The 15,599-nt window shown below is 43.5% G+C and overlaps 1 protein-coding gene across 3 annotated transcripts in view; it reads right to left on the bottom strand.

Annotated features, from left to right (window-relative positions):
• TASOR (transcription activation suppressor) overlaps nucleotides 1-13,053 on the bottom strand; it is a 75,649-nt gene extending 62,596 nt beyond the window's left edge. For 2 of the 3 annotated variants that reach the window (XM_040359248.1, XM_040359250.1), the window contains exons 1-3: nucleotides 12,636-13,051; nucleotides 6,195-6,337; nucleotides 5,710-5,802 (exon numbers count right to left, since the gene is read on the bottom strand). In XM_040359248.1, the coding sequence (XP_040215182.1) occupies nucleotides 5,710-5,802; nucleotides 6,195-6,337; nucleotides 12,636-12,879 (480 nt within the window). In that variant the 5' untranslated portion in view covers nucleotides 12,880-13,051. Of the gene's footprint in view, nucleotides 1-5,709; nucleotides 5,803-6,194; nucleotides 6,338-12,635 lie in introns of all 3 variants that reach the window. The other variant, XM_040359251.1, reaches the window with a different exon arrangement.
• Nucleotides 13,054-15,599: the final 2,546 nt, after the last annotated feature.

The raw sequence follows: 15,599 nt of genomic DNA, 5'->3' as shown, positions 1-15,599 counted from the left end.
ATTACACCCACTCCAAGAACCTTCTGGTAGCAGTAGAACTGCTGACATCCAATACTAAGCCCAGGAGCTGAAAATAGCTTCTGATACTTTGAGATCACTCCATGGCGGTGTTAAAGCGGGGGTTCACCCTATCGACGGGAAAAAATTTTTTTTTTTTTATTTTACCTTAAAATCAGGCATTGTAGCGCGAGCTACAGTATGCCTGTCACAAATTTTTTACCGCCGTACTCACCTTGTAGTCGTCCATCGAAGATTCCGGGGAATGGGCGTGCCTATGGAGACGGAGGATGATTGACGGCCGGCTCTGGCGCGTCACGCTTCTCCGGAAATAGCCGAAATAGGCTCGGTCTTCACGACGCGTGCGCATAGCCTGTGCGCAGGCGCCGTGAAGAGCCGAGACCTACTCCGGCTGTCTTCGGGGAGAGTGACGTGCCAGGGCCGGCCGTCAATCATCCTCCCTCTCCATAGGCACGCCCATTCCCCGCGGGAGCCGGAATCTACGATGGACGACTACAAGGTGAGTACGGGGTTAAAAAAATCGGGACAGGCATACTGTAGCTCGCGCTACAATGCCTGTCTCGATGGTAAAATGTGTCGGGGGGGGGGGGGGTGAACTACCGCTTTAAGTATACAGGAGTGTATTTATGATCTTTTTAGCAGTCCAAGGTTCACCACCACTGTGAATGCTGTATTCTTACACCAATGTAAAAAGACATATTTTCCCCATTGACCCCCGAGACTGTTTTAGCAAGGCTCTTCTACCCCCCCCCCCCCCCACCCAAAAATTTAAGGGGCCACTCTGGCATAAAAGGGTTGAGAAAGTCTGCTCCAATATGGTTTTGACCAGCGGACATAATTTGGAATAAATGTATGGGGTGTGCAAGTTATGTACACACATGGAAATGACAGGACAATGCATTTTGTTTCACCATTTATTTCCAATTAAACTGTAGCAAAACATGTATCCAAATTTACTCCACATTAAAGCTCTCTCTACTACCACCTCCCCTCCAAAATAAAGTATAATGTGTTATGTTATATTACATTATACATTGGGTAGACTACAAAAATGTAAAAAAAATGTCTAAAACCAAGACTATTACAGAAGAAAAAAAAAAAAAAAAAAAAAAAAAAAAAAGACACCCTGGGACCCGAGAAGATGATTTTTAGAGAGATAGAAACAGGCCTGGGGAGTCAAGCAGCTACATTATCATAATTTGTACTTTCAGCAGTGTTTAAAAAGGTGCTGATAATAGCATATAGTCCATAAAACGATTTCAATGGATCGCTGAAGTTTTTCCACACACTGCTATTGTAAAGCAGCCAGGTGGTCTGATCTCTGTTGTGATGAACCTTCCTGCCCAAGCAAATTTTCAGCTTTCAGCGATGTTGCAATTTGAATGACAATTGCGCGGTCATGCTACACTGTACCCAAACAATTTTTTTCATCATTTTGTTTCCACAAATAGAGCTTTCTTTTGGTGGCATTTGATCACCTCTGCAATTTTTATTTTTTGCGCAACAAATAAAAAAAGACCAAAACGTTTATTTTCCGGTTCCATTTTTTTGTAAATAAGTTTTCTTCAATTACGGGCACTGATATGGCTGCACTGATAAGGCAGCACTAATGGGCACCAATGAGGTGGCACTGATAGGCAGCGCTGGTATGCAGCACTGAGGTGGCATTGCTGGGCATCTCCTCTACTCGCATCTGTCAGATGTGAGTGAGAAAGAGCCAAAGGCTCTTTCTGTTTACATCGTGATTGGACACGGAGGCTCTTTACCGAGATCGGAGATGCAGGGTGTCAGACTGACACCCCGCACCACCGATAGCCGCACGCCCGGCATGTTATCCTGCTGGATGTCAATAGATGTCCAGTCAGAATAACAGAACCACTTCCCAGACGTCAATTTGCCATTGACCAGGCGGTTAACATAAAAATATAAGTTGTAAACAAGTGAATACTGCTGCAGATTGGTAATGTAGGTTTGAAATAAAAAAAAAAAAAAAAAATTCACAGGAGACAGGTAGCCAGTCATCTAAAATTACACAATGGCACCTGGACCTTTTCTGTTAACCGCCGCATGTACATAAACGTCGGCAAAATGGCACGGACAGGCAGAACGACGTGCCAGCACGTCGGTGCCTTTCCGCGGGTCGGCGGTCCGATCAGGACCCCCACGGTACCTTCTGGCGGTCGGTAAGCCTCAGGGAGCGATCCGGGATGAGGGCGCGGCTATTCGTTTCTAGCCGCCCCCTCGCGATCGCTCCCCGGAGCTGAAGAACGTGGAGAGCCGTATGTAAACACGGCTTCACTGTGGCAGCTGCATCGATCGTGTGATCCCTTTTATAGGGAGACACGATCGATGACATCAGACCTACAGCCACACCCCCCTACAGTTGTAAACACACTAGGTGAAACATAACTCCTTCAGCGCCCCCTGTGGTTAACTCCCAAACTGCAACTGTCATTTTAACAATGCAATTTAAATGCATTTTTTGCTGTGAAAATGACAATGGTCCCAAAAATGTGTCAAAATTGTCCGAAGTGTCTGCCATATTGTCGCAGTCACGAAAAAAAAACACTGATCGCCGCCATTAGTAGTAAAAAAAATAATAAAAATGCAATAAAACTATCCCCTATTTTGTAAACGCTATAAATAAAACACCTATTGCGATTTTTTTTTACCAAAAATAGGTAGAAGAATACGTATCGGCCTAAACTGAGGGAAAAAAAAAAAACAATAAAATAAAAAAAATTATATATATATATATGTTTTGGGGGGATATTTATTATAGCAAAAAGTAAAAAATCATTTTTTTTTCAAAATTGTCGCTCTATTTTTGTTTATAGTGCAAAAAAAAAAAAAAACGCATAGGTGATCAAATACCACCAAAAGAAAGCTCTATTTGTGGGAAAAAAAGGACGTAAATTTTGTTTGGGAGCCACGTCACATGACCGCGCAATTGTCTGTTAAAGCGACGCAGTGCCGAATCGCAAAACCTGGCCTGGGCATTTAGCTGCCTAAAGGTCCGGGGCTTAAGTGGTTAAAGTCCAACTTCTCCTGGCTATCTTAACATGCTGAATCGTATGAATTATTTGCAGTTTTGTCAACCATGAATTTTTCATGCGTAACTGTCAAAATAAAACGCTGACAGCCATGGCTTTCACAACTGAAGACACCCGATATGTCAAAAAATAAGATGCAAATCTAAACATGGTGTGTTTAGTACGGTTTACTTTGTTTACAGCTGTACAGAATTGGAATTAAGCCAGCAGGAAATTTGAGAAGTTGCAAATTAAGCCTAGGAAAAACAGAGCAACAAAAGTATGACCTTTACATTTGAGTAATGTTTTTTTATTTTTACTCAATTTAGTTGTCTGAAGTCGGCTTTTACTTAACGCACGGTAACCTAACATTTTTCAGAACATTGAAGATTGGAACAGCTGAATGTGTTTGTGTCAAGGGCATCTGTAATGCAAGTTGTAATCTGAACTGACACAGAACACCAACTACTAAATTCATGCTTGTGATATTTATGAACATTCACCAATCGGGCCTTTATAAACTGTTGTTCCTCTAACAAGGTCCCTTTTGCACCTGTCCAGTCCATTATGTGAACGCAGGCATGTTAAGGTTGGATATTTTTAGATGTGCTGCCAACACACTCAGGGGGGGCTTTTTTGCAACGCACACAGAACAAATGGTTGCCCAGAGTGTTGTGGTGCACTAAATACACATGCATATATTGGAGGTCAAAATGTTTACAAGGTGCATGCATGGGAGGAATGTCATCGCGGCTCCAGCCAATCACAGCGCCGGAGCCTGCGATACCCAGAAGCGATGTCACCAGCCGGAGCGGTGTACGAGGACCGATGCGGGGGCTACGATCTAAGGCAAGTAATTCATAATGAGCTAGTATGCTATGCATACTAGCTCATTATGCCCTTGTCTTTCAGGTTTTATTTATATCGTGGGTTTACAACCACTTTATGTTGATGGCAGCATCTATAAAGTTTTGCTTTTTTTTTTTTTTTACTAAAGCTTTTGCATTTGATCCTTATTTTATCAAATCTCCCATCGCTGGCCTTGAATTCCATTGTAAGAGTGGCTTCTTAAGCCAGGGTTTGACAAATTTGCTTGTAATCTAGGAGCCAGCTAAAAAAGTTAGGAGCCAGAAAACACACCCCGTCCGGACGAGCTTGCGCGCAGAATCGAACACATACGCGAGCAGCGCCCGCATATGTAAACGGTGTTCAAACCACACATGTGAGGTATTGCCGCGATCGTTGGAGCGAGAGCAATAATTCTAGCCCTAGACCTCCTCTAACTCAAATCATGCAACCTGTAGATTTTTTTAAACGTCGCCTATGAAGATTTTAAAGGGTAAAAGTTTGTCGGCATTCCACGAGCGGGCGCAATTTTGAAGCGTGACATGTTGGGTATGAATTTACTCGGCGTAACATTATCTTTCATAATAAAAAAAAAAAAATGGGGATAACTTTACTGTTGTCTTATTTTTTAATCAAAAAAAAGTGTAATTTTTTCCCAAAAAAGTCCGCTTGTAAGACCGCTGCGCAAATACGGCGTGACAGAAAGTATTGCAAAGATCGCCATTTATTCTCTAGGGTGTTAAGATAAAAAATATATATAATGTTTGGGGGTTCCAATTAGAGGGAAGAAGATGGCAGTGAAAATAGTGAAAAATTACATTAGAATTGCTGTTTAACTTGTAATGCTTAACTTGTAATACCAACGGCCACCACCAGATGGCACCAGCTCACACAAGGAAGAGCTGGGGACTTCACAAGACTTTTTTTGCCCACCTTCCAAGCCAAGTCGCCAGGATGCTATTTCTAGTCGCCATGGCGACCGGGATTTGTCGAGCCCTGTCCTAAGCTTGTAGTGTCCTATGGAGCCTGTGTCGGAGCCACCCTTTCATACATGCTCACAGTATACAGGACACCACTGCCTAACACTGGGTGTGTGTAGCTAGTCCAGGGGGAAGAGAAATAATCACATGGCAGTAGCATGCAGGTGCTAGAAATGACAACCTGTAGTCCAAAGGAAAATGTATTAGAAGACATTACATTCCGATGGAACACTTCCCAAACGAAGGTTCAGAGAAACTGAACAGAGGAACTGGAGACACTGCCATTTACTGCATTTAGTGATATTTTTATAAACAATTGTCATGTGATTAATAGGGCAAAACGGATGAATCTAAAGATGATGCTTTAGTAATACTTTAAAAATAAAGTTATAAAAGGGAAAAAAAGTCTGCGATTAAAGCACGATCATCCAACCATTGTTGAATATTAAACCTTGGTACTCCATTTGTTACAGATCTAAGTGTCAGTACTTAGAAATCAAGGTGCAGTAGTGTGTGAAGCATCAATGGCGAAATAGGAGAGAAGTACCAACTGGGCCAGGTTAGGATTTAAATACGTCAGTTCCAATCACCATTCTGTGAAGCCTGAATTTTTTCTTCAAAATTGATACACCACCATTGCTGCACTCACGCCAAAAGTGTACCAAAAAAGGTAGGCATACAAGTAGCAATTAGAAATACAACAATAGACTGGTGGAAGCTAAACAGCACGGAGAGCTTTTTTAGTGTTCAAAACCCCGCATTTCACTATCCCTGCTTTTTTTGGAGAATTTAGTTTCCCCCCCCCTCTCATTGTCAAAATATCTTCCTCTTACCTGGCTTTCATCAACCAAAAGAAAACCATATGATTCAGCAAGCTCCTTATCTAGGCGGCCATCAAATTTCAACTGTCTTCTTTTTTCAGTAAACTATTAAAGTGGGGAGAATATAAATTGGGGACAGGGAAAAGAAGAAAACAGTCAGTCAATTTAGACAGTACAGTGGTGAAATGTTCATGTTTTCTTTTCACAGCCCTAAACTAAACCACAAAGTTACAGAATAAGTGCCACAATGTACACGAGTCAAACTCTTGACATTCATATCTTTCCATTAACCCTGACTAGAAGTACATTGGATGTTAGACATGGTCTGCTTCTGACAGCAGCTGTACAAATTAAGCAGTCTTACAGCTGTCAAAAGTCTGGGAGGAAAAAAAAAAGCAACTTGGCACAAATCTTGACTGATTCAAGCATTCAGTCCCACAAACCTACAACCCAAAACTTGATCAATCTAAAAGATGATCAATTTATTGTTCACTGACCTCTTTCTCCAAGAACTCATTGTGCACCAGTTGGGCAGATTTGTAAGTGAAATGTATTTTAGAATTTGCTTCCAAGAATGAGGCATGTAGAATTTTCAAAAGCTCCTCAAATTCCCGCGAATCGGAACTAAGTGATTGAAGAGCTAAAACATGAACAAAAACAAAAAAAGTGTTACTTTTTATTTTAGGAATCATTTTTAAATTCGCGCAAATTTCAAATCCACACAAGAAAACATAACAAAAAAAGTGTAAGATTTTATTTTTTTTATATTTATTTTGGTTTAATTTACAGAGTATACAACTTGCAGAACAAATATATAACCTCAGACAATAGGTAACCATTTACCAAAACCACGACGATAAAATATATATACACGGACGTTTTTTTTTTTAAATCAAAACACAATCTTTATCATGATACCCACATATATTGCATTACAACATACTGGCTGCATAAGGTATTCAGTCGACCACCAGGCTACAGAGGGAACAAAAACGGGGGGATAAAAAAAAACTACCTTTTAACCTTTGACCTATGTGCTCTGGACGACAACTGGGGAAAATACTGCTCTGCAGACTACACGAAGGCTGCATGCAATATCCATGCTGAAAATACAAATAGCCAATCGGCTGGTATAGACTTTGAACCAATCTGTGGCAAAATAAATATTGTTTAAGAACTCAAAATAAAAAACACATCCACAAACTTATGGCTAGAAAATTCTTTTTTTTTTTTTTTTTAACTCAAATGTGTCTGTTAAAAGTTTGATCAAAAGGTTAGTCGGTTCGCATCCCAACCATGGCACTACCTGCCTGGAGTTTGCATGTTCTCCCTGTGCCTGCGTGGGTTTTCTTAGATTGTAAGCTCCTCGAGGGCGGGGACTGATGCGAACGTACAATACATATGCAAAGCTGTGCATAAATTTACGTCACTCTACAAGTACCTGTAAAAAATAAAAGTAGTCTAAAGTTTCACATGCGTACAGATCATGGAGCAGCTAGTAGTAGGTGGTCAAATTTAACCTTACTTTTCCTGATAACACTTTAAAAGTAGTTGCTTTTCTAACAAGCACTTATGATGGTTAGGTCACGCCAAGTCTTCATTTATTGTATTCATGTGGTAGCACTGGGGTACATACCTCACCATCCTACTACACGCATGGAGTCAATGTGGGTTTCTTTCAGAACCCAAAAAGCCTTTTCACTGTGTATGGTAAGGGATTTTGAGTTCCTTGAAAAGACAGTGATGTATAGTGTTGGCACTATATAAATATGTTTATTACTCCATAGCCTGCTTTCAGAAAATGCCCACTTTATGAGTCACGGCTTCATTCAGTTTCATATCAAGCCGGTCCGAGCCATACTGTCAATGCGCCATCTTGAATTGAGGTAGACAACTTTACATTACAAATACTGAGATAGCCAAATTGTGTAAACGTTTCAAATAATTTGAGGTTTTTATGAAAAGAGCAAGTACCCACTTCCACTGCCTAGGCGATCAGAGTGGAAGTTCTCCACCCCCCCACCTTCTGGGACACAAAGGTCCAGGAGGCTGCGGGACCAGTCACAAAGCACAACACAAATTATGCCAGTGCAGTGGGAATTTGGCTGTGAAGCCACAAGGAGTCACAGTCAGCTTTCCTTTGTTAAAAAGCCAGTGCCTCAGACTGGCGAAGAACCTCCCCAGGTGAGGATGGTGCTGTATCCTTGGACAGGTGAGGTTTTTTTTAAAGTCAGCGGGTACGGTATTTGCAGCTGCTGAATTAAATTTTTCATAAAGATTAAAAATCCTCCAATGATGCACTATGGTCATTAATTGCCATATTTGGTACTTACTGAAAGATGAGAATTGTGTGTTTTTGCAAACTAAGTGTTTGTTCAATCTGATCATATAGCTTTTTAAAAAATTCATTTTTTGTTATAAAAATAAATAAAAAATCACGAATCACAACACATGTGCCCAAGGTTGTATGGTAACCAGTCAGTACCATCAGTCCCTCAAGCCTACAGTCTAAATCCTACTCCAGACATCAGGCCTTCAGTTAGATTTCAGTTTCCATTAATCAAGGAAAAAAGATTTCAATATATTCATATACACTGTTCTACAACCGTCGTTGTCTTGATAAGGAGCATCAGTTCTCCAGAACCACAGATATCTGTAGCACGATTCAAACCCGTGTGCTTTAAACACATTTTTAAGGTGTAAATGCCATTGTGTGATAACACAAATGGCTTTGTGTAGACAAATCACTGATGCTCTACCAGCACTAAAGCAGTCAATTCCAAGTCTAGAATAGGCTTCAATACATATTTTGCAATAAAAAAACTATTCTATGCAAAAGATTGAAGGCTTTGTTTTTGAAGAAAAACTAATTTAAAATTAACTGTACAACGTGCCCTCTCTAAAATCCGTAGAAAAGGCAGCTGAATATACATTCCCATGACGCCTCTGGCATCCCAAAAGTATATTAGAAGACATATCATATTTCACCACGAGGTTCTGGTTTCTTTTATTTACTGCTAATTTTACAAATCTCACCAATTACACAATACAGTGAGATTGGTAATTAAAATCTTAATACTGTAGGGATGTAAGCATATGCCCTTAATGACATGTTCCCAAAAGGCCAACGGCAGTATACTAAAAGTGGTGAACCGCTCCATCCATTAAAGCTCTATCATGGAAACACCAACAGTTTTAGCTTAACCTGGAACAATTGAGTTTAACCGATTGACGACCAGCCGCCGTCATACTACGGCAGGTTGGCACAGCTGCACGATCCGCTATAGGTGTACGTTGGCTGCTGTAAGAGATAGGGGGAGCGTGCACGGCCGTTATGTCCGCCGACAACCCTGCGATTGCTCCAGGGAGAACGTGATCTGTCAATGTAAATACACAGATCCATGTTCTGTGAAGGGAACTACAGAGATCTGCTGTTCCTACTAATCAGGAACGGTGATCTCTCTACTCCGTCAGTACACTCCCTCCAGAGTTAAAAACTCCTCCCTAGAGAACACTTAACCCCTTGATTGCCCCTAGTGTTAACCCCTTCCCTGCCAGTGATATTAATACACAGTGGCCATTTTTAGCTCTGATCGCTGTATAAATGTCAATGATCCCAAAAAGTGTCCGATCTGTCCGCAACAACGTCAGTCCCGCTAAAAATCGCAGATCGCCCCCACTACTAGTAAAAAAATAAAAATGCCATAAATCTATGCCCTATTTTGTAGACACAAACTTTTGTGCAAACCAATATACTGTTATAGAGGTTTTTACCAACAATATGTAGAATACATATTGGCTTAAACCGATCGATTTTTTTTTACTTTTTGGATATTTATTATAGCAAAAAGTAAAAAAGTTTTCAAAACTGTCGCCCTTTGTTTAATAGCGCAAAAATTAGAAACTGCAGAGGCGATCAAATATCAAAAAAAATTTGCGGTCGCGCAATGGTCAAAGCGACGCAGTGCCGTATCGCAAAAAATGGCTTGGTCATTAAGGGGGCAAAGCCTTCTGGTCCTTAAGTGGTTAAATATGAATAGCTTACTTGTATATCGAATACTGGCCACAGTTTAGATTTCAATTGATTCTGCTGAATTACTGAAATTCAAACCACAGAAGGCCCTCGCAACACATGGCTCAACATGTCAACTTAAAAACCCCTTTGTCTTAATTTTACCTATAGGTTAGCCTAGAATAAGCCTTACCTATAGGTAGTGGAAATATCTCTTAAACGTGCGCCATTTAGACTTCACTTTTAGAGCGCCAATGTCGTCATCAGCACATGCGCTGTGAAGAAACCCAGCGTGTGCCGTGACTGATGGCTCGGGCACGCATGCACGGGAGTGACGTCACGCTGTTTCAGCCAGTCACAGAGCCTGAGTCCACGGCCCCGGATGGAAGAGGGGGTGAAGATAGACACAGCATGCACAGGGGACGGCGCAGGTTTCGTATGCAGGCAAGTTATAATTTTCATTTGCAGGGTTTGCAAGGAGCAAAAGAGGAAGTAAAACCCACCAGTGTTCACTTCCTCTTTAAAATATCAAAAGGCACCTGATAAGGAAAAATGGTTGGCTGAACAGTAATGGCAGCCAGATGCAGTCCCATCTGGCAGTGCCACTGTACTGATTACAACAGCCAATAGAGTAGATTATTCTATTCATGCTGTTTAGGAGAATCAACTGATCCCTCGTTCAGTCTATGAGGCTAAACAAAAGTGACAAGTGTATATGGCTAGCCTAAATGAATGAATGACCTACAACTAGAGTGCTACAAAATTACTATTCCAGATTGTCAGCTAGGCGATTAACCAGTAGCAATCACTAAACTTGTAACTGCTATCCTACCAATTGTTTTATTGACTATTCAATATTAATCATGTGTAGCAATACCTAGCAACTAAACATGGGGTGGTGCCAATCAGGTGATGACTGCTATGTCAAAAAATACCCCTGTGCACCCAGCCTAATCCAGACAACCAAACCACAGAAAGTGGTGCCATAAGCTTAAAGTGGAGGTTCACCCGATTTAGTAACTTTGTCTTAAATAATAATCCCTCCGATGTACATGACGAGTTGGCTGTTTAAAAAGGTCTCCATACCTTATTTATGCCTGCTCGACCAGGCACTTCCGGGTTCTAGCGTTGCGGGACTGGGCGTGTCGCTTTCACCGCAATGGATTAGGGGATTGGTCACGTGTGTCTCTTCACGATGACGAGACAAGAACTTGTCTGCTAGTCACAGCGGGGAGTGTCCTTTTCAGGACGCTGCCGGCCGTTGTCCTAGCAACTATGCAGTGTTGACGGCGTGGCTTGCCGTCACACTGCGCGGGATTGAGCGGTGAATGCTGGGACAGCATTCACGGCAATCCCCGGAAGATTAGACAGGAGGGCTTCAGAGTGCCCGCAGTTAAGATGGCAATGTCCATCATAAATTTTTATAAAATATAGTTTTGGGGGAAATCGCCCTGCTAGCGGCTGCGACAATGAGACTGGTGAGTACAATTTTCTTTGTACCATCAGCGTCACAAAAAAGTATTTAAAAAAAAAAAAAAAAAACGTTTTCCCGCGGAACTCCCGCTTTAAGGTCAAACAGTGTTGTCTGCAAAACTGCAAGTTAAGCTCCAACATCAAGATTAAAGTGGAACATAAAATACATGTCCACGTCTCTCCTGCATTACAGTATGTAACCCAATATTTTATATTACGGATGTGTCTGCATGTACTTGTATGAAAGTGTCCTGTTCTTTGTATGAAAATTCCTGGTGTTCCTGACAAGTCCCTCTGCTTTCTTATTAAAAACAGACCACACTAAGCAGGCGAGCACAGCATGGCCAGCTCCGTAGCTATACTAGGAACTCTGTGTGCTCCAATCCAATGAGACTTCTCCTGCCACGCCCCGTTGCACAGCCATCCACTGGGAAAATCTGTTTCTCTTAGCATAGCTCTTATGCAGCTGAGAACAGAGAATATTTTTTTTTAAAGTGTATACACAAATGTTTTGCCTTTCATTTTAATCTGAATAGGTTGTTTTTGCAAGGTGAGGGTTTAAATAAATATGAAGTGCCTTACCTGCCTGTATGCCCCATGTTCGGCAACGCCGAGATGCATGTACTCCCGCGCATGCACAAGAGTGACATCATCTCAGCCTAGCCAATGAACATGGTTGAAGATTGGTACCTGGAAGCCACCGAGCTGATGACATCAGCAGCCAGCAGGGAGTTTTCTTCTTCTTCCATTAGGCTAGGTTTACATCAACATTTTTGGAGCCCCACAAGAGCACCTGTCAAAGCGTTGTACATTGCAGCAGCCAGTGTTGTTCAATCAACCCAACGTGTATGGCAGGCGTTACTACTCCCCAAACCCTTCCATTAATCTCAATGTAAATAAACTGCAAGCTCCCCTATGGCGTTTACAGAGTGCTATTAAAAGATGGCACAAAAATGTTTTTCCTACAATAGAAAACCAAGTGTAGACAAATAGTCATTCAAATTTCAAAGCATGCACAGAAACATTCTGCTGCACTAAGAAAATCTAAAAAGTAATAAGCCGATCAGGCGATTGGAGAAAACGATTCCAATACTCTATCGTTGCCTCTGCACTGCATTACCAAACCCATGGGAAATGCTGCGGCTTCACCTTGCAAATTAGCTGGTGAGAGGTTAAAAAGAAAAAAAAGTGGCAAAGCTCGCAACGCGAGGGCGGGGCCACGTGCTTCTCCAGAAGCTCCGCCCAGATCTAGCTCGCTAGGAATCGCAATCAGCGTGACACCGCCACGCGCAGCCAGTGTAAAACACAACACACGCGCGCGCACCCCGAGTAATGCAACATGACACCATGCTCCCCCTAGCGGTCTAACACAACCATTACACCGCGATGTGTGGCCGGGGGGACGGCATGCACGGGAAGACCTCGCCCTAATAGAACGGAAGAGGAGCACCACCTTTCTTGGTCTTCCTCGGAATCTGAAAGCGTTTCCTGGGGGGCTCTTCTGTGGGGATGACCGTCTTCCCTGCATCCATCTTCCCGGGGGGCTCGCTGCTGTTGCGGCGCACGAAGCCCGCTTTTCTAGTGTCCGCCTCCTCGGCTTGTTCGCCATTTTGTACAGCGGCGGCGGTGCCGTGCTTCTTCGTCTCTTCAGCGCCCGCCGTCCCCGGACTTCCACCGCCGCTCTTCTCTTCCTCCATTGCCGTGTTGTCTTCTATAGTCTTCAGTCACGTTGTGTGTCCTGTGTTATTGCCTAAGCCCGCCAATACTCTTATCTAACATGAGCCGTACAGCTGCCGCCGTCTCTGTGACACCCTCCCCCGGTCTCCTCTCACGGCGCCATCTCGCAGCTCTCTCCTCACGCGCGCCCCTTCTCCGTCCTATATCTCGTCTCCGTGACGTCAGGTGCGGGCGGTTCCCACGGGCGGGAGAGCCAATGGGCGCCCGAAGCCTGGTGCACCTCTCTGCTCGCTGGAGAGCTCGTGTTAGAGAACGCCCGCCATCTTGTCACGAGCTGACCGTATGAGGAGAGTGAAGAAGAAGACTGTTTGCTCCTTAATAAAATAAATTAAATAAAATGTATCGATGTGTCCCGCTAAATGTTTCACTCCATGCAGTCCTGTGCCTCATTTCTATACAATACTGGGTTGTCACGGTGTTTTGACGCTGTATGAGCTGATAATATGAGGGGGGAGGGTGGTGAGCTGCCATTGGAGTGTTAGGACGCCCAGTCCAGTCACAAGTCTGCCCTTCCTGACTGAGGAAATGGGTCACTGGCTGCACCGTGTGGTGGACGGCTTGTCTGGGTTTGTGCTGCAATAAAGGGCATCACCACAACATACTGTGCACAGTGCTTGGACAGACCATGGCAATCTATAAGACCCCTTTCACACTGGGGCTGCGCTAGCGCTAAAGCGCCGCTTGTTTTAGCGGTACTGTTTAAGCAGCGCTTTCCGGCCGTTGGCAGGGCGCTTTTAACTTCAAAGAAGGGGTTAAAAACGCCAGTTTTGTGGCACTTCCGAATCGCTTTTCAGGCGCGTTGGAAGCGCTGCCTATTCATTTCAAATAGTTACATAGTAGGTGAGGTTTAAAAAAGACACAAGTCCAAGCTATGTGTGTGATTATACAGGCAGTCGCAGAGTTACGAACGGCCTCAAATGCTGGCCACTTGTGCTCCACGCTGGTCCTGGATACCTCCGAGCACCTCCGGACGCATCCCACACCGCAGTACTACATGTATTGCATGGCCAGAAGAGCCCCAGATAACATAACAAGTGCCCGGAACATCCCACATCCATGCACAGGCGGAAGTAACACTTATGAATGCAGTGTTGCGACTTACGAACAACTTCGACTTACGAACAACTTCGACTTACGAACAAAGCTACAGTCCTTTTTGTATTCGTAACTCTGGGACTGCCTGTATGTCAGTATTACATTGTATATCCCTGTATGTTGTGGTCGCTCAGGTGCTTATCTAATCGTTTTTTGAAACTATCGATGCCCCCCCGCTGAGACCACCGCTTGTGGAAGGGAATTCCACATCCTTGCTGCTCTTACAGTAAAGAACTCTCTACATAGTTTAACCACTTGCCCACCGCACCATAGACATTTTACTGCTACAGCGCGGTGGAGTTATTCTGGGAGGACCTCCCAGAATCCTCCACTCGCGCGCCCTCCTGGAATCATCCCTGAGCACCGGGTCTAGAAGACCCGGCGCATCACGGATCGCGGTAAATTGCCGCTGATAGCGATCACTTGTAAACAAACCGGCGTCATGTGATGACGCCGGTTCCTCCCTCTCCTCTCTGTACCGTTCGGTACAGTGTGAGAGGAGGGGTGGGGGGGGGGAGCGGGTGTCAGCAGCAGCACTGAGGGCTGGATCTGTGACAACTGCAGTCACAGATCCAGCCATCCATCCCAGCTCAGCTATCCCTGCGCAATACTCCGCAATACCCCAATACTCTGCAATACCCTGCGCGATACTCTGCAATACCCCAATACTCTGCAATACCCCAATACTCTGCAATACCCTGCGCGATACTCTGCAATACCCCAATACTCTGCAATACCCCAATACTCTGCAATACCCCCCATACTCTGCAATACCCCCCATTCTCTGCAATACCCCCCATACTCTGCAATACCCCCCATACTCTGCAATACCCCAATACTCTGCAATACCCTGCGCGATACTCTGCAATACCCCAATACTCTGCAATACCCAAATACTCTGCAATACCCATTTTTTTAAAGCGCCCCTGTCCCCGTGTGCTCGCATGCAGAAGCGAACGCATACGTAAGTCCCGCCCACATATGAAAATGGTGTTCAAGCTACACATGTGAGGTATCTCTGCGAACGTTAGAGCGAGAGCAATCATTTTGGCCCTAGACCTCCTCTGTAACTAAAAACATGTAACCAATAAAAGTAATTAAAGCGTCGCCTATGGGGATTTTTAAGTAGCGAAGTTTGGCGCCATTCCATGAGTGTGCGCAATTTTGAAGTGTGACATGTTGGGTATCTATTTACTCGGCGTAACTTCATCTTTCACATTATGAAAAAAAATTGGGCTAACTTTACTGTTTTTTTTTTTTTTTAAGCACAATTTTTTTTTTTTTAAAACACGCGTTCAAAAAATGTCTGTGAAAATACCATGCGAGATAAAAAGTTGTAACGGCCGCCATTGTATTCTCTAGGGTCTTTGCTAAAAAAGTATATATAAATAAATGATGATTTTTACGTGTAGGAGAGAAATGTCAGAATTGGCCTGGGTGCTTTAGAACGCCTGATCGTGCTCCCTGCATGTCGGGCCTCTCTATGTGGCCACGCTGTGTAAAAGTCTCACACATGAGGTATCGCCATACTCGGGAGGAATAGCAGAATGTGTTTTGGGGTGTAAATTGTGGTATGCATATGCTG

The sequence above is a fragment of the Rana temporaria genome, chromosome 7 (genome assembly GCF_905171775.1).
Source record: "Rana temporaria chromosome 7, aRanTem1.1, whole genome shotgun sequence".
Classification (NCBI taxonomy): Eukaryota; Metazoa; Chordata; class Amphibia; order Anura; family Ranidae; genus Rana; species Rana temporaria.
This window is presented reverse-complemented; position numbering and strand designations above follow the sequence as displayed.